This window comes from Lissotriton helveticus, chromosome 9 (assembly GCF_964261635.1).
Source record: "Lissotriton helveticus chromosome 9, aLisHel1.1, whole genome shotgun sequence".
Lineage (NCBI taxonomy): Eukaryota > Metazoa > Chordata > Amphibia > Caudata > Salamandridae > Lissotriton > Lissotriton helveticus.
Window position 1 is genome coordinate 588,009,501 of NC_136070.1, and position 19,934 is coordinate 588,029,434.

A 19,934-nucleotide genomic window follows, 5' to 3' on the forward strand; every position below is an offset into this window, starting at 1 on the left:
TTCTTCTACTTTGGATGACTCTGGTAATAACTCTGGGGATGCTGATAAATGGAAGATACGTCAAAATGGACACAGCAAGTAAGAACGTCAACTTACTCCTAAAGCCACACAAATCATCCCATCGTGAACAAAGAGACTTGTCATCAGTGAACATCACAGCCGTTCCTATACCAGGTGGTATAGCTTGGGACAAAAGACAATATGTAATTTTTAGCCCGTCGGAGCTGTTGAAGATTCCACACTTATTTAAGATTTCATTAAGTGACTTTGTTTCATTAAGTACCTTTTCTGGTGATTGGGACTTCGACAGATGTCTTGCCTTGGGTTAGCCAAGATCAAAGACATGAACAATCCGTCCATACCTACACCTACACCTGATAGCTATAACACTTCAGAGTGGGAGTTTGACGTACATACTATTTTGCATCACAACAGAACAGATCCATATTGGAATAAATGGTTGATCTGGCTCACAGACACAAACAACTGTCAAGATAGATTCCTGAACAAAACACAGGGTTTCACATTTAATAGGCCAGACCCAAGATATGTTCAAAGACAGCATCCTGGAATAGTAACAACATACAGTGTAGGGAAGCTTTGCCTTGATTGGCTACAAAGATCTACACTTAAGGATGTAAAGCAATACTTATCTTTACTTAAAGATGGCACTGATCTTAGGGAATTCTTGCTAGGACCAAGAACACCGCGTCATAAACGTTTGATATATGTTGGTATCTATGCTGCTTATAATCAAGCATGGAAGATTACGCAAGCAGAGACTGCAGAAAGAATACCAGAAATTGATTGTATTAATTTAGAGAAAACTCTCTGTAGTTGACAATAGGTTAACAACTCTGTCGTCCAGGATATATTCATTGGACAGCATAGTATCTTCTGCCATAGACATCATGGAACAGGACCTGGTCATGTTACAACATGGTCAGTCGCAATTACGTTCTATCATGCTATTAGGCTGGACGTTGCAAAACCTTCATTCAGGCTATGTGCCTTGGAGTTTAATCAATACTACGTCACTGTTTTCAAAATTCAATCTAACTGATAAACAGATCAAATTGGCACAAAGATGAGCATTGAAAAACTGCAAAGATTGCCATTTACGGTAGCAGAGAACCAGCTACTGAATGGATAATACATGGAACAATCACTCTGCTTGTTACAGTTTTCCATTTTCAGTATTGCCAAAAACACATACCAGCAGGCACATATGAAAGGTTTGGTAAAGAAGACATCAAGACATCCTGGGAATTACCGTACATAGCAAGGGCGCAGAAAAGAGCCCAAAATAATCACAGTGGAGCACTTCTAGAACACAGAGTCCGGACCCCTAAAATTAATGAACCGATGACATGCGTCACCACCTTCACGCCAGCCTCAAACGAGGTGAGGAAAATCATTATGCGCCACTGGCAAATTCTTAGTACAGGCGAACTCTCTCTTGAACCTCCAAGGTTTGCCTTCAAGAGATCTAAAAACGTGAAGGACATTCTTATAAACACCAGACCCAAAAAACAAAATTCAGCCGCCCAGACTACCCTGTGGCAATTACCACCTGTGAAAGGACATTATCCTTGTGGATCGTGCAGTGCATGTCCATTCACTACAATACACAAGACTGTCCAGCTCACAGACTCTTTTACGTGGGAGCTAAGGGGAGACACAAATTGTAACACTGTGTGTACTTACTACAATGCCCCTGTGGGCTCCAATATGTGGGGATGACCAACTCGGCCTATCAAACAACGCATCTCAGAGCATCGGAGTAACTTCCGCTGCAAAAAGAACAATACAAAGATATGTAGGCACTATTTAGAGACTAACCACACAGCCGGTTCCCTGAAACGGCTAATAATTGAAGCAAGCCCTAGCATATCGAAACAGAACCTCTTCTTGAGGGAGCAAAGATGGATCCATCGTCTGGCCTCAGACAGGAAGGGTCTAAATGAGGACATCCCTTGGAGTTCCCTCTAATCATCACCCACTCAGCCCTACACTATGTGTGACGCTCCATTGATGACTGATCGTCTACTCCACCATTATCAGGACCTTTATGAGTTAACAATTGGCATGAGGTAAAATAGACTTGACACTTAACTTAGTAGTCGTTAGCTATACTATCTAGACGTCTGCTTAATACAACATTGTGTCCACTATACCTCCCCGACCTTTGCGCTTGACGCAATGAGGACATCGTGACTCGAGCACCATCACAAAATGACTGCAAGTACTAATGTGACTATTACTTGACCCGGCCTATTTTACTTGAAGATATTACTACCCGAACGGCTATTGAGTCCGCAGTCATGCAAGCACCTCAATTAACGATCCTTAAAACCTATACCTAACTAAAATAAATAACGCAACCACCAGACCCCTCGTTTGTATCCGGTCCTGGCGTAGAGGGGTAGGCGACCAAACGAGGACACAGGAGCATTAAGTAAGTGAATGCACACACAGTTAGTCGTGTCAATACGAACGGAGCGTCCTTGACACACTTGTATTTGCGGCATTCTAAAGCGTAGGGATATTAGCTCACCAGCATTCCACACAACCGTTCGGGGGCACAACCCATGCTTACCGAAAAGGGACGCCCTTGCTGTAGTTGTTTGTCTCTTTATCTGCCGAGGGCCGTGATTGATGCGCTCACACGTTATATATCTTCTTGAGAGCGGCAGCATGACCGCGTACACATATACACTGGGGATAGCGTTCCACCCGGTTTACTGCTTAACCCGATTTTCTGAACCACTCCAAGTAAGGTTATGTAAGGACAAGCAATTTAATACTGAACACCCTATATAGCTGCACTGCACCATATGTACAAGCTTATTGTGGGGTGACTGAGTCGACGAATGAGAACCATAACTACACTATGAATAGGCTTCCCTGTTTTCAGTTTCTATTTTGGGTAAAATCTGGTGGTGTTTTGTCAGTGTTTTCCAGTGATTTCAATACCTGAAAAAAACAGTGCTTTTCAGTGATTTCAAATTTTCGCGCCATAAAAAACAACTGAAACTGTGTTTTTCCGGTGTTTATGAAACGCTTTGCTTTTATTTTGCTGGCTTTCTTCATTGATGCATGGCATATAGACAGTGCATGTACGTGTATATGAAGTTCAAATACATTTTCACAAGTCAAATTTATTGTAGTAGACCATACAATATTTCTTCAGAGATTCTTTAGTCATTCGTGCTCTCTCTTTCCTTCCCATGTACACTTTTATTTGTGAAAATGCCCTCTCAACATTGGCACTTGAGACTGGCAACGCCAAAACAGCCAGTACACAACTTGCCAACTCTGGCCACTGACGTAGCTTCCCATGCCAGTACTGGTGCACCTCAAGGTTGACATTCTCTGGGACAGGTTCTGCAACATACGCGTTGAACTGGGTGCACATGCCCTCAGAGGTATTAAAGCGGTCAAAAATTAAGCTGTACTTTGAAAAGTCCGGAGAAAATTCCCCTCTACGGAATGGATCTAACACTTGTGCAGCGTACCAAAGTGAGGCTTCATTAACTTCAAACGCCATGGTTGGTGAAGGGACATTTCTATGCATCATAGCTAGCCATTTCTCATGCATGGTAAAATAAAATTTCCTGAATTGGTCTTCAACACTTCTTTGCTTCCCAAGTGGCAAGCATTCTAACAGGGAACATGTTGCCGTGCCAAAGTCACTAAAAGTGTCGTCTAGCCTACTCTCGAGGAGATGTTTGACATCAACACCAATTATACTGAACACTTGGTACACAAGGGTGTTTTCTGACTCTAGTTTTTTTATTATGTCCACTACAGCAGTCATGTTTTCCTGCAAAAATCTAAGGATGCAGTACAGTGTACTTTTCTTGACATCACTATCAATATGCACCCGAAGATCCTCACATTTCTTGCCTTTTGCATCATCACTAAGTAAAAATTCAGTAAGGGGTCGCCACATAGATAATATTGCATTCACGGCCTCTAGTACTGAGAACCACCTACTAAATGACACAGTTGGGATGATTCTTTCTTTGCTGCCACACAAAACACAAAATGAGAAATATTTGCGTTTGAGTTCTCGCGCATAACGAAACAGTGCGCCTGAATGTACTACAAAATCAATAGCATTCTTCATCAGCTCAGAAGATTGTAATGCTGCTTTCAGCATACCATCTAGCAAGTGGCAAGGATCTCTCACAGGGAAACACTTCAGCTCAGGCATTGCTTTTGATAGGTCATCACATAACTTTTTCATATAAGTAGCTGAATCGCTGCAAATACAAACAATGTCACTCCAATCTTTGTTAAACTTGGTAAGAACTCTCTGCAGCAGCATTCCAAGTGACACTGCGTTGCATGTTTCCAGTACATCCAGATCTGCCATGATGGTACGTCTGTGCCATCCATTTTTTGCATCACAAAATGTGATTACCACTGCCACTGCTGGGTCGCCACGCATCTCTGGGGTTTCATCAATGGTAACAGAGATCTTCACATCACCTTGGAGTAACTCTGAAATATGTTCAATATCTGCAAGGAACACCTCTGGTAGGTATTTCTCATACATTTGTGTTGTTTTTGGTAATGTTTTGAATGCTGGTGCACGCTTGCGGAATAGATTCCCAATCGGTCCATCAGCTTGGTGTAAGCTGGTTCCAGATTGCACTAGGGCACGTACAAATTCATGTGCCACATCCTTTTCTTCCTCACGTTTTCTTTTGAAGCGGGTCATTGTCTCAGCAAGAGACATCTGGCAAAGGCTGTCGCTATTAGGTGGCTCTTTCAATTTCAAGTGGGTCTTGGTGACAAAATGTTCAGCAATTCGGCTTGCAGTTTTCCCACTTACTATTGGGACAGTCACTCTGCAAAACCTGCAAATTAACATCTTTTGGCCACGCACTTCTTCAACCATGAAATCTTTGTTTTCCAGCACATAATCTTCTGCCATCTTTATTCTGCGGGGCATTCTGTTCTGCGCAAAGTAGATCATAAAAAAAGACACTTAGAAACCGGTTGTGTACTGTTGAGAAAATGATGCCACTGAACAGGCTGCCAACCAATTGGTGAAATTGAAGAACACATATTTGAGGCATAGCATAAGGATCCATTTTATCTTTAGCTTTTGATTTAAAACTTTAAAAATCTGTATCCTAGGTACCCTAAATGCTTATTAACCATCATGCTTTAAAAAAAGAATTAGTTTCTGGATGTATGCAAATTAGCTAACCTCCATCTTGCCTAAAAGTGATTAATACTTGGTGGTCGAAAGCCCTCAGGCCAATTTCACGCTTTATAAAATTGCAAAGGAATGCAATGTATATACAGATGCAGGTCAGGTAACCTATAGTCAGGAGAATGTTCAGCTTAATGAAAGGGGAATGTTGAATCCATATGTGTCCAGTATGAAACATTCAAATACAGTTCAACAGTAATAACGACCAGTGGTGTAAATATACTTACATAGCTCCCAGACGCGCAACTACAGTCAAATTTCGGGGTGGAGGGGTGGATTCTTCCAGCAATTGGCAGAATGGAGATGCAGGGGTTCTAAGAAGGGGTGAAATCAAGAAAGCCTTGTTAAGTAAAATGTTCTTGTTGGATAAGCAAAATATGAAATACAAGGCAAACAATACAGAATAGATTGGTCAGAGCGCACTGCACACAATCACCACCACTGCTTCAACGAAGGTACACAACTCTCATGAGTTGGGGGAGGTCCGTTTTAAAAATGTAAAACTCAATGGAATTGGACATTTGCTACTATGTGTTTAACCTAGCGCTTGAGACCGTACTTTGCTATCGCAGCGCTGTGTCTGGCAGATGCTCTTTCTGTATGTGTTCCAGTCCTTAAACAGAAGGGGGAACGGAGACCATGCAGGGGATCGATCATGTGCATTTGTGCACGCTTCCCCCCCCCGAAGGTGTCCCCTGGCTGAAACACAAAAGTCTATTGATGGCCAACTTAATGGTGGTCCTCATTTATCGACCTCAGAAGGATGTTAGAATGGGTGGACCTGCCGGGATTTACCTGAGCCATAGGGTCAAACACAGTCCTCATACAGTGGATGCAATAGTCTGCTAGTAACTACACCCGTATCTTCATTCTACAAGGGGAGTTTGCTTTTCCCCCTCTTTTTTTATTAACAAGGAATGCCACGAATTCAGCGCTCCCTCACTACCGAATAATAATGACCTGCACTGGCAAGATGAGGGGAACACAGGTGTATATCGCCTGCAACATTCCAGCTTTCGTATCTGAAAATAATAACCCTGAGTCCCAGCGGCTAATTAATACCACCAAGACGATGAACGAGTGGGGACACTTTGGGGCTTCAGCAAGGACATGCGTGCAGTCGCTGCATCTGTTGGCCTCGCGACATTCATTTACACCAAAGCACATTTTAACTGTGCAAAATTGACTGTCTGATGGCGCTAAGCTCCCCATTCTAAGAAGGGGTGAAAAACAAGAAAGCCTCAACAAGTAAAATGGTCTTGTACAGACCCGTGAAGTACTCGGGTGCGGCTGCAGTTAAACAGACGCCAAAACACATTAGCTCCTCTCCCCCCCACGTGAGTCCGGCAGGGGGCCTGGTGTTTCTCTGGCCCTTTGGCCTTTCACACCTCGGCTCCCCATTCTCGTGTCTGCCTTCGCCCCCTGCACTCTGGCGCTCATGTAAAGCGCTCTGATACCTCTGCGTTTTGTGTCCCCGCATGTCAGCAAACTCTCACATGCTGCCTGTAAAACTGCACATAGAGGCACAAATGTAGGTGTGGGATGCACAGAAAAATGCTAATCCTAAGCAGAAGCAGAGAACGTCAATTATGGCGATGTTGCGGTGAAAGCATGCACCGTACACATTTAGTCTTGCAAAACAGTGGCCTAATTGTAGGTGATGGACACCGGTGCACCTCCATGACAACACCACTTTATGCGGGTGGTCACGATGGACACCCAGGCACCCCCAAGAAGCAGTGGGACCAGAGTACCTCTGCGGTTACCTTAAATGGACATCTTCCACCAGTGGAAATATTCCCACTCAGCCATTTTAGGGCAAATGAGGTCAGGAACAAAAACCAGCGGTGAAGCCAGTTAGGCTGTGCCCTTTTTGCGATATAGTAGAAAGGCCTTACTTTGTGAAATCTCAGATCATCATTTCATGACATACACAAATAATAATATACTTGGTGCAGAGGCAAAGCAGCAGCTTCTGAAAACGAACAGTACCTTCAAGTGCTTCTTAACTGTAGGAAAGAAGGTAAAGTAGGGCTGGTCGATAGGACAATGCAGGATATAATAACAGTGCATGCTGACCTGTACAGCAATGCCCCTGCACCACCTCTCTGTGGACCCGTTTCATAATGCTTGTAAAAAGTCTACTTCAGTCCTGCAAAAGGTACCCAAGAAAAAGCGCACTTAGAAAGTGTGTGGAGTCGCTCACAGTTTCATTGCGAAGCAGGGCAATAGAGCATCAGAGCAAACATAAGGTCATACTTACTGGCAAAATGAGAAGGAATACTAACTAGTCGACGATTTCCCCTTGAATTTCACTAAAATGGGAAATGCAATATCCTGCAGAGTGTTTGAGATAAGTCCCAAATGTCCATGCATTAGTAGTGGTCCCAAAGCAAGACTTAAACCTCTTTGCCCTACAAACATAGTACTGGTCGGCTCACTGAACATTAATGCTATGACCCGTGAAGTACTCGGGTGCGGCTGCAGTTAAACAGACGCCAAAACACATTAGCTCCTCTCCCCCCCACGTGAGTCCGGCAGGGGGCCTGGTGTTTCTCTGGCCCTTTGGCCTTTCACACCTCGGCTCCCCATTCTCGTTTCTGCCTTCGCCCCCTGCACTCTGGCGCTCATGTAAAGCGCTCTGATACCTCTGCGTTTTGTGTCCCCGCATGTCAGCAAACTCTCACATGCTGCCTGTAAAACTGCACATAGAGGCACAAATGTAGGTGTGGGATGCACAGAAAAATGCTAATCCTAAGCAGAAGCAGAGAACGTCAATTATGGCGATGTTGCGGTGAAAGCATGCACCATACACATTTAGTCTTGCAAAACAGTGGCCTAATTGTAGGTGATGGACACCGGTGCACCGCCATGACAACACCACTTTATGCGGGTGGTCACGATGGACACCCAGGCACCCCCAAGAAGCAGTGGGACCAGAGTACCTCTGCGGTTACCTTAAATGGACATCTTCCACCAGTGGAAATATTCCCACTCAGCCATTTTAGGGCAAATGAGGTCAGGAACAAAAACCAGCGGTGAAGCCAGTTAGGCTGTGCCCTTTTTGCGATATAGTAGAAAGGCCTTACTTTGTGAAATCTCAGATCATCATTTCATGACATACACAAATAATAATATACTTGGTGCAGAGGCAAAGCAGCAGCTTCTGAAAACGAACAGTGCCTTCAAGTGCTTCTTAACTGTAGGAAAGAAGGTAAAGTAGGGCTGGTCGATAGGACAATGCAGGATATAATAACAGTGCATGCTGACCTGTACAGCAATGCCCCTGCACCACCTCTCTGTGGACCCGTTTCATAATGCTTGTAAAAAGTCTACTTCAGTCCTGCAAAAGGTACCCAAGAAAAAGCGCACTTAGAAAGTGTGTGGAGTCGCTCACAGTTTCATTGCGAAGCAGCGCAATAGAGCATCAGAGCAAACATAAGGTCATACTTACTGGCAAAATGAGAAGGAATACTAACTAGTCGACGATTTCCCCTTGAATTTCACTAAAATGGGAAATGCAATATCCTGCAGAGTGTTTGAGATAAGTCCCAAATGTCCATGCATTAGTAGTGGTCCCAAAGCAAGACTTAAACCTCTTTGCCCTACAAACATAGTACTGGTCGGCTCACTGAACATTAATGCTATGACCCGTGAAGTACTCGGGTGCGGCTGCAGTTAAACAGACGCCAAAACACATTAGCTCCTCTCCCCCCCACGTGAGTCCGGCAGGGGGCCTGGTGTTTCTCTGGCCCTTTGGCCTTTCACACCTCGGCTCCCCATTCTCGTGTCTGCCTTCGCCCCCTGCACTCTGGTGCTCATGTAAAGCGCTCTGATACCTCTGCGTTTTGTGTCCCCGCATGTCAGCAAACTCTCACATGCTGCCTGTAAAACTGCACATAGAGGCACAAATGTAGGTGTGGGATGCACAGAAAAATGCTAATCCTAAGCAGAAGCAGAGAACGTCAATTATGGCGATGTTGCGGTGAAAGCATGCACCGTACACATTTAGTCTTGCAAAACAGTGGCCTAATTGTAGGTGATGGACACCGGTGCACCTCCATGACAACACCAGTTTATGCGGGTGGTCACGATGGACACCCAGGCACCCCCAAGAAGCAGTGGGACCAGAGTACCTCTGCGGTTACCTTAAATGGACATCTTCCACCAGTGGAAATATTCCCACTCAGCCATTTTAGGGCAAATGAGGTCAGGAACAAAAAGCAGCGGTGAAGCCAGTTAGGCTGTGCCCTTTTTGCGATATAGTAGAAAGGCCTTACTTTGTGAAATCTCAGATCATCATTTCATGACATACACAAATAATATTATACTTGGTGCAGAGGCAAAGCAGCAGCTTCTGAAAACGAACAGTGCAAATGCACAAAGAAATAAAAATAACAATGACGCCTCTAGCCCTCTACACATGCCAAGTCCCTGCAACAAACACTCGCTGGTGTGGCACTGGTGACTGCTGCATCGGCGCGTGGGTTGTTATGCTCAGCACGGGTCATTAAAAATGAGGAGGTGAGCCTGCAGAGGCGGCTGAGGCGCTGTAATTTACACCGAGGCACATTTTAACAAAAGGCCAACCCTGTCCTCCCTCCGCTATTCTGCCCCTGCTTGTAAGGTACAGGGGTCATCAAAGCTGACGATTCTGTAGCAATTTGAAAGTGCGACAAAACACACACTTTCACTTACCAGCTGGGCCTTAGAGCACTTGCAGTACTGGCGGTCGTCCTCTGGTCGTCTTCTTGTCGTCGTGCGGGACTGGAATGTGCTGCGGTGTGCTTCGGTGTGTGGGGCCAGACAAAGTGCGGACAGCATTTTCAATAGAACCTGGCCCCACCCACCAACCACCCACCAACCTTGCCAACCAATGTGTCTCCCCGAATTTAATGGGGGTGACACACATGCCAAACTGCTTTGTTCTCGGCCTAAATTGGAGCTTTTCTTCGAATGCTTTGGCTCCATCAAGTGGCCAAGTGGTGCCATAACAACGAAAATCGGTGACACTCGGGTTAAACCTTATCAGCTGATTTTCACACCGGTAGTGTATTTTCGGGCAGATTCGGTTTTAACCGAATTCCGGACTGGCTAACTATGAATAATATATAAAGGGATAGAAGCATACGTATCAGACCCTCACTGGCAACATTTGTATTACATACCTTTACGACAAGGTACATCAAAAATAGATGATTTATTGAGAGTGATACACTGTGGTTTGAGATCAATATGCATGTTGTCCCCATTCCTCCCTTGTTTCCATTCTAGCCTTAGCTACAGAGGCTTGGCTCACCGATGCCCATCCCGCCAGGCACTGCTGTTACATTTAAAAATTGACCTCTAGGTGAGTGGGGTCATTATGACCCATTTAGATAAACACTGCTGCTCCTTTTGTTTTTAAACGCTGCTGCTCCTTTTGTTTTTAATGTCACTAGAAATGTCTTCATTCAAACTTCTCCATTTGAGCATGTCACTCACTACTGCTCCACCTGGAGATGTTTCACTTGTGTGATTTTACCTTCCACTATGTGCTAGTAGTCACCAACACGAGCATGCCACTGTGTGCACCAGGTCACAACGAATGCGGATCCCTGTACCGTACCTGCTTCAGATATGTAATCCCCATTCTTCTCCCTTTTGTTTCCAAAACCAGGCATGGAACAATGTATATGCAGGTACTTCATTTCCAAATCTTTAATATAAGCACTGATACCTAGATAGATCAGCAATAATGTAGACTGCGAGTACTTTTGATAGGTCCTGATGAATCGCGGGTGAATACACCCTGAGCGAGAAACATGTCGACCACTACCTTCACTTGTTAGTATAGTCTTGAGTGCGGAAAACATTACTTTCCAGACCTCCCAGACTAACTATTGTTTTTAGTTGACGCATGGGACCACCCGAATAAAGTTCCTTCTGGTGCCCCTGCGTTATTTTAAATTTCACATTCCGTCTACTACTACTCTGGCCCCTCACCCACACTTCACCCATGGGCAGTTGGATAGAAAGATCTCCGCCAAAGAGCCCCTCTTTGAGGTGTTGCCTGTTGGGTATTGCACCGCCCACCCAACGAGGAGCATTGCCTATGATGAAGCATGACACCTGCAAGGGTGTGTGAGGCCAACATATCCAACAAAATGGATACCCACTGGTAGGTTACCATTTAACCACCGTTACATATCCACATCCCAGTGACCTGCACCTATACCCCAGGAACAGCCCAGCCCTTTCTTTGGTATCAGATATCATCTGAGGGCTAACACTGCGGCTTGGACATTCCACTTGTCCCGAGTGGTAATTTTGCCCTCTAAATCCATAAAGATCTCCTCTCCCTCTTTTTGTATACAATTACCGTACACACACAGATGTTGGAGTGGGGGACATGAAGTGTTTCTTAGCAGGAAAACTGTGAAAACGCACTAAGCGGTTCTCTCCTTTGTCAGGGTATAAACTTGCACGGGGCCTGCGATGGTTCCTCTAACAATTTATCCTGCCATCTGCAAGGTTGACCAGCTGAGGTGATTGATCCAATTTTTAGACAACTTTCAAATGGAAGTTACCTCATGTCGAACGATCACAGTTTCTGTGGCATGTTGCCAAGTACACCATATCTAGTAACCGTGTCAGCCATGGTCACTTGCTGTATGCAAGTATTGTTTCCAATAACCAAGACAGACAGGAAGTCGCCTTTATGGCCTTCACTGAACATCTCTTCTATACGAATTGATACTTTTTTTAACATTCTGTTTATTGTGAGTTTACAAATATTTCAACGTGCGTCTTCTACTTCCAGTATGCATTACGATATCATAGTATTCCATTTGTCCATTTCAACAATAAAGTGTAACAAAGGAGCTTGGTACATACAGTATATATCTTCAACATTACATCAATGGGATAGTGTTGGGCGGGCTACACTCCCTTCACCATCAGATATGCTCAATGCCTAAATCATACAGTAGTCCAGGCACAGCAATGCGCCAGACTCTTGCCTGCTCCAGCTGCCCTAGGCCTCATCCCCTCTATCAAATGTCGTCCTAGTGAGGAGATAGCATGTAAGGGGGGGCCAAATATCATCTGGCCTGGAGGATACAGGTAATAATTCAGTATATGTAGCAAGTCTTTCTTGACAAGTAATTAGATCATTCAACCATGTCTTGAATTTAGGTGCTCTACCTCTCCACCATCTACAGGCAACCCTGCGCCTGGCCATAAGAAGTGACATTGCCACAAACCTCCTGTGCTCTGGTTTCACTTTCGTTATAATCCCCAAAAGCGCTAACAAGGGGCATGGTGTAAGTGTCTTGCCTGTCATTTGCTGCAACGCCTCAAATACCTTCTCCCAATAGTCACGAATGTCAGGGCAGTCCCAAGCCAAGTGCATAAAGTCTGCCCCAGGGGTGCGGCATCTTTCACATCTATCATTGTCCCTCAAGTTGAATCTGTGCATTTTGTCTGGTGTATAGTAGAGCCTATGGAGAAACTTATAGTGTATGATACGGAGTCTGCTGTTTGCGGACACCCTCTCAGTGTGCAGGCAGCAGGTCTCCCACTGTGTATCCGTCAGTGGTCGTCCCAGTTCCAAGTCCCATTTCACCCTTGCCAAAGCTGTCTGTCTGTCCTTTTGGGCATGCACCATTTTATATATTAGGGAGACTAATCGCATGGGCCTGGGCCGTTCTAGAATAGTATGTAACGGTGCAAGTTTCATTGGCTCGTTAGGAAATGTCGGAGGAATTGATTTTACACCCTGTCGAAGTCTAATGTATAGGAAGACGTCCAGCGGCGTCTGCTGCTCCGCAGGACACATATGTGCCAGCTCACGGAACTTGTTTTCATGATACATATCACCCCATGTGGCCAGGCCGAACTTCTCCCTAAATTTACGAAATACACCCTCCTGCAATAGCGGTATATCCGGGTGATAGGTGAGCGGCATCAACGGCGTGTACGCCAGCTGCAATTCTAACATCTCAGTTATCTTGTGCCAAGCTCTAATTGTACCAGACAGCGCGTTCGAGTTTCGCTCATGTTGTCCAATCTTCGTATACATTGCCCCCTCTAGTGGGACAGGGTGAGCCAGCCAGTGCTCCGCCGCGACCAGTGGCATATAACGAGGTTGATGGACCCAAAACCACACAAAGTGCGCCTGTGCCGCCATATAGTACAGCTCTATGTCTGGTATCCCAAAGCCACCTTGGACATAAGGTCTAGTTAACACGTCCCACTGCAGTCGAGGCTGTTTACCTCCCCACACGAGTCATACGAATTGATACTTTAAGCAGAATGAAAGCCATTCTTTTGCAAAAAACTGTGCCACTGACCTCGGCCAAAGAAACCTATGATCTACAAGTCGCAAGGACTTCTGCCGAGATACATGCCCTCTTAACTACAAACTTCCCTATACATTTCTCAGAAATGTTAAGTCCTATCTTAAACATGTCTGATACGAGCGGTATTGTACATGTATTTAAGACCGTATTTTCTGGACTGTTAGCACCTTTTCAAGCAGTCCTAGAAATATTTCCAAACTTTGTGTACTCTGTGTTTGGCGGATTGCCCCTCCTTTTGGGACTCGTTGCAGGGATACTATTTTTTGCTCCTACTGTTGCGATATGGCAAGCCAATTCACCAGCGACACCCAGTTCTCCATTGAGACAACTCTACTGGCGATGAAGTGTCGTGAGCGCATCGTCTAAATTTTGGGACTACCTATCTATGAGAATTAGATACCACATGGTTTCTGTCATTCAGACCAATTTTGCAAGATTCCTGTTCTACGCTGCCTGCTATGCGGAGAATAATGCGTGTTAGACACGTCTCACACTCCCATCAGTCATGCCAACGGATGTTGATACTTTGCTTGAACCGGTAACGGCCCATGCTCTGTGTTGTCCTCAGAGGCTACCAATTCTGATGACAGCATTCATTGAGCTCTCACAGATGCAAATTGCAACTGCTGATGTACGAGAGGAAACAGGTGCGCAGGTACCATCCTGTACGAACATTGCTAATGCGACCAATGCTGACAGCGATGCTTCACATCTATGTGCGGTTAATCTTCTAAACGAGGTAATCCAACTTTCACCTACAATGGTAGATGACTTTTTGTCAACAGATATAGAAGATTTTATGTTTTCTCCAAGCCCCCTAACACTGACTTTTGATTTTGGCACACAGTGTTCTGAGAGACTTTGAATTTGACCTTCATTTTTCAAAACAAAGTTCTAACTTTTGAACTCTTTTTCCTATGATTCATTTTTTTCCCCCCAAATTTGTATTTTTCATTTTTGGCACAAGTAATCTGCTTAAAGTAGAACTATTCATAGAGAACAAGATTTCTTTGAAAACTTACATAGACAATATTTGACTCATGTCCACATACAAACAGTTTTATGTAAACCTGACATGAAATGGTATCGGCCTTTTTTCTTCTGTATTTATGAGCCATTTCATATATGTATATTTTCATGATTCATTCATTTAGCATTATTCAAATGTGAATATATGCTTAGAATGAAACATTGCTTTAAATGCATACAGTACCAATGCTTCTTTTATGTGTACAACCAATACCAATGCATTTTTATGTCATTCGGGTGGGTTTTCACACTTCATGTGTAGATATGTTTTAGATATGATAATCATGTTTAGAATTTAGTAACGTCGTACATAAGAAAGTGGAGTGGGTGTTGTGTTCGATTTTAGAATCCGAATGAATTTCCAGATTCATGCCCTTATATAGGTACAATTCGCATTTCCCTTATATAGGCATAGAAATCCAGTCCTTATTTAGGCATAGTCCATGCTACCCTAATACAGACATGGCTTCTTCCATCCATTCATCTACGTCACATCGATTTCTTGGAAAACCAGACTCTTAAGCCGTTAGGGACTTCCCCTTGCTTGAATATTAATTTCTCCAAAAACTCATTCTTAGAGTCTTTATTTCGACATATACATGTTAAAAGACAAATATATTAAAAGGGGATAAACATTCCATTATATCATATCAATACATTGTAAAACTAGGAGTCATTCCGTCCATTACAAAATAATTTAGCTTAAAAACATCCATAATACCATTGCTATTAAAAACGTTAAAAAGAATCCAAAATCAAAATACATTTTGCATCACAGAATAGGTTATAACTATTACAATTATTGATGTTATGTTAAAACTCCAAACTTAGTGTGGGCTTAATTTGCGTGCACGAATAACCCACATCCAATGTAAAAATTTGGCGACAGCAATGGCCACAGGTTCAGAACAATCAGTTTTTAGTATCCTGAGGGCCTCGGAACCAGTGGTAATGCCCATCTGGAGACAGATAGGCTTTATCCATGTGTGCCTGGGAAACTTGTACTCTGGGCAAATAAACAGAATGTGTGCAATACTTTCCCGCTGAGTTGAACAGAACAGACAACTTGGGTTGTTATCAGCATGCCATTTTGCAACAAAGCAATTTACAGGAAGCGTTCCCACCCTAAATTGGTGGTACCGTTTCCTGTCTCCTGGAAGCATAATAAAATCCCAGTATCCTTCGTAGGCAGCTTCATGTTTGAGCTCCATGAAGTCTCTTGAGAGTGAAGGGCCTATACAATTACTAAACATTCTTGTAGTAACCATTGTCCAATGCAACTCTTTGAGTACCTTTCTCAGCGGGAAACAATTAGCAGTAGGGTTTTCCCACAAAGATCTCAAGCCTATAGCAGTGTAAGCTGCCCTAACCTCACTCATCCAGGGGATTTTGTGGGTACTATCAGCATCTCTAACTTCGAGGAATGCCCGGGCATACTGGGAGAGCTCTGGAGTTACCCACAGTCTCCTCCTGTAAGCAACTGGTCTTTAGCGAGCTATATCCTCGAGGCGTTGGCATCCCAAATCATAATAAAGGGGCAATAATGGCGTTGAAGATGGAAGACCAGTTATACCCCTCAAGAACTTATTTTGGGCACTGGTTAGTGATGATAGATTACTAAACCCCCACAACTCTGCCCCATAAAGAACTGACGCGCTAATCTTGGAACCATACATTTTCAGCGCTGAGCAATAGGTTGGGATGATGAGGAGTGAAGCTCCTTTATTAGAGCTCCTGTGAGTTGTGCATGTTTGGTAACTCGCTGGTTGATGTGGGGTTTCCAATCCAATTTTGAGCCCAGAGTAATACCAAGGTATGAGAAGACTTGAGTCTGCTCTAACAGAGCACCATTCATAACCACCCTCCCTCTTACAAGCTTGTGCTTATGAAGCACCATAAACTTGGTTTTACTCACATTGATGGAAAGACCATAATCCTTGCAGAATACCTCAAAACGCTCTATGGCTTTCTGAAGGCTTTGCTGTGTTTTTGAGATTAACAAGGTATCATCTGCAAACATTAGCAGAGGGATTAGTTTACTATCCAACTTGGGGGAATCGGTGGGATGGTTCTCAAAGTACTGAATCACCCTGTTGATGTACAGTGAAACGAGAGTTGGTGCTAATACGCAACCTTGGCGTACCCCCCGAGAGATAGGAAACCTGTCTGTAACATTCCCATGCTGTCCCCAACGAAGTCTAGCTATTACCTTCTGGATGCAATCTATTAAGCTAATCTGCCTATAATTTCCTGGATCAGAGCGATCCGCCTTCTTAAAGACCGGAATTATCTCCGCGCCCTTCCAGGTATCGGGTACGGGTGAACCATTGGCAATGGCATTGGCTAGGGACTGTATGTATAGCACCCACACCCCCTTATCATGTAAAAACAAATCGGCTAGTACCTGATCCAACCAGGGCGCTCTACCCTTTGGGATGGTATTCAGTGATCTTTCGACCTCTTCTTTACTGAAGTATAGCGGTGAAATATCTTTAGGGATGACCAATGGGTCTTGGTCAGACTCAATATCGGGAACCGGTAGCGCAAACTGGGTCTTAAAATACGACACCCAAAGATCAGGGGGAACATAGTTGGTAGGTTGTCCCCTAGGGTGCCCATTGCCCCATTTTACCAGATCTCAAAAAGTGCTCATATTCCTTTCTCTGCTAGCATAATACAGCTCCCTCCAGTGCTCTTCATCCCAGGACCGTTTAGCATCCTCTTGCACTTTTTTGTACACCGTCCGTGCATTTTTAATACTGTCCCTATTTTTAGATCTTATGGCCTTTGCCAAGGCTTTATACGCATCCCTGCACGTTTTACCATACTAAGTTTCCACCCTAGTTATAGGACGCTTTAGCTGATTAGAAACCTTTGTAATAAAAAAGACCCTAAGTTGGTTAAAAAGGTTTGTATGGATAGCAATAACCTTGGCAACCATATCCTCCTGTGTAATACATTTCTGAAGATCCATTGTCGCCTCTACTGCCAGCTCCCTCATCGCAACTAAATGATCCTCTTTCAGGAGGCAACTTGCCCATTTTACTCTTCTAGTATCATTACAAAGAAGAGTTTCAGTCCCTTCTATGCAAACTTCGGGGGGGGGGGGGGTCACATTTAGTCAACTGAAAGGATAGTACTAGCGGATCATGGTCGCTTTCCACTCTTTCTGTTACTGCCATGTCCCTAATAGAAGTCCAGTTATCTTTGGTACAAAGAATATACTGGCAGATGCATCAAGCAAAATACCTCCCGCTAAAATACCGAATCGGTAAAACAGGCCGAAACCAAACGCAAAACCAGAAAATGCAATGCATCAACCCCAAATCGGGAAAAAATAAAGAATCGCTAAAAATATCCCCTCGGTAAATTACCGAATCGCAAATCAGAAGTAACGAACACCAAAGCTGACCTCAGAAATACCAAATCGCTAATAAAGAATCGCAATGGAATGCATGAAAAATCGCTAATACCGAAAAATGCCAAAATCGCTTAGCATGAGCAAAATAAGCTCAAACTGGAGGTAAAGTTATTTTTTGCAGGTGCAGACAATCAGTAACCCTTCACAAATGCCCTGGGAAACCCCACAGGTCTTTCAAAATGGCTGCCCTCTACGTGCTTGCTAGGAGGAGGAGGATCAACACCCAGGCTCAGCGCAGAAGGATGATCCAGGACAGGGTCTTCAGGGTGCGCATCACATTGCTGGGGCAGACTGAGGAACAGGTGTACGATAAGTACAGGCTCAACCATGCCATGATAATGCGCCTAATAGCAGATCTGGAACCATTACTGCAGCACGAGACCCGTAGGACCAACGCCATACCAGCCCATGTCCAGGTCCTATGCTGCCTGCACCTGCTGGCGTCTGGAAGCTTCCAGGGGGTAATAGCTGAGACCAAAGGAGTGTCGCAAAGCGCATTATCGCTCTTCTTCCACCGGTTCCTAGAGGCAATGCTGACATTCATACATCGCCACATCACCTTCCCCACAACCCCCCAGCAGCTGACCCGCACCAAACGGGAGTTCTACCAGGTGGCACAATTCCCCCATGTGATAGGGTGTGTTGACTGCACGCATGTCCCCATCTGTCCTCCATCAGCCACCGAATACATATTCCGCAACCGGAAGCCATATCATTCTATTAATGTGCAGGTCGTGTGCAATGCTAAGTACATCATTACGGACCTTGTAGCCCAATTCCCAGGGAGCACACACGACGCTTACATATTCCGTCACAGTGGCATCCACAGGCGCCTGATCAACGGTGAATTTGGAGAGGGACACCTACTAGGTACATATGATGCATCATCGTTTACTCCGTCCCCACATGTATCATTGCATTCATGCTGATGACCATTCTCTCCCCATCCTGCAGGTGACAGCGCTTACGCATTGCGTGAGTATCTACTCACTCCCTACCTCAACCCAGCAACACCTCAAGAGCAGCGCTACAACAGAGCACACATCAGCACAAGGAATGTGGTGGAGCGCACATTCGGCATCCTCAAGAGTCGCTTCCGAATACTGCACAAGACAGGAGGTGCCTTGCAGTACGATCCAGTGACCTGCTGCCAGATCAAAGCTGTCTGTGCCATCCTGCACAACATCGCCACCCGCAGGGGGATACCCATAGAGGTGGACGGAGAGGATGAACTACGTGCACAGCAACCCCTCCCCCCCCCAACACCAACAGGCGCATGTGCACAACACAGCAGAAGGGCAACGGAGGCGGACATACATCACACGGCATCATTTCTGAGACAGGTAAGAGAGTGCCTTGACAACATGATCTGGTTTGCAAGGGTTTAATGGTCATGAACACCTGACTGGTGTAGAAATATGTAACTCAAACATGATGCAGCTGCAGTAAAAGTTCAACTAAAATAGTCCCTTGTCAACACGGGTGCTGCTTGTGGCACTATAGTTGGCCCATGGTTACGTCACCATGGATAGTAAGACATTGCCACATGTCTACTTGCGTTTGCCACGTACCCCCAGTCTCCTGTCCCGTGACTCCTCCGCATCTCCACGATGGGTGTCAGTGGCTGTTGCGCTGCACACACTGCGCCTCCTCCCGCTGATCTCCGGCAGGGAGACGCTGCTCACACTGGAGGCTGCCTCACTCCCCTCATCCACTCCCACACTGCTGACACTGGCTGTTCCAGACTGCAGATGCTCCACTGCAGTGGTCACTCTCTCGAGGGCCCTTGCCACATCCCCACAATAATGCCCTAGGTCCACTTGCAGGGACACAGACCTGCGGGATAGCACAGCTGTGCTGTTGCACAGCTTAGTGATGGCCCTATTGGTGGAATTTACAGCGAGCATGATCT

General features: G+C 44.9%; 2 protein-coding genes across 9 annotated transcripts in view; one reads left to right on the forward strand and one right to left on the reverse strand.

The window, feature by feature from the left end:
- Positions 1-19,934, forward strand: part of MAJIN (membrane anchored junction protein) — an 801,090-nt gene that overhangs the window by 261,210 nt on the left and 519,946 nt on the right. The gene's annotated exons all lie outside the window — the stretch shown is intronic.
- Positions 3,149-4,963, reverse strand: LOC144782856 (uncharacterized). The gene has a single exon (XM_078662117.1). It carries the CDS (start codon positions 4,961-4,963, stop codon positions 3,149-3,151), a length of 1,815 nt encoding a protein of 604 aa, XP_078518243.1.

What these genes read in the sequence shown, in the direction of transcription:
- LOC144782856 (XM_078662117.1), bottom strand. Translation starts at nt 4,963, where the DNA reads ATGCCCCGCAGAATAAAGATGGCAGAAGATTATGTGCTGGAAAACAAA.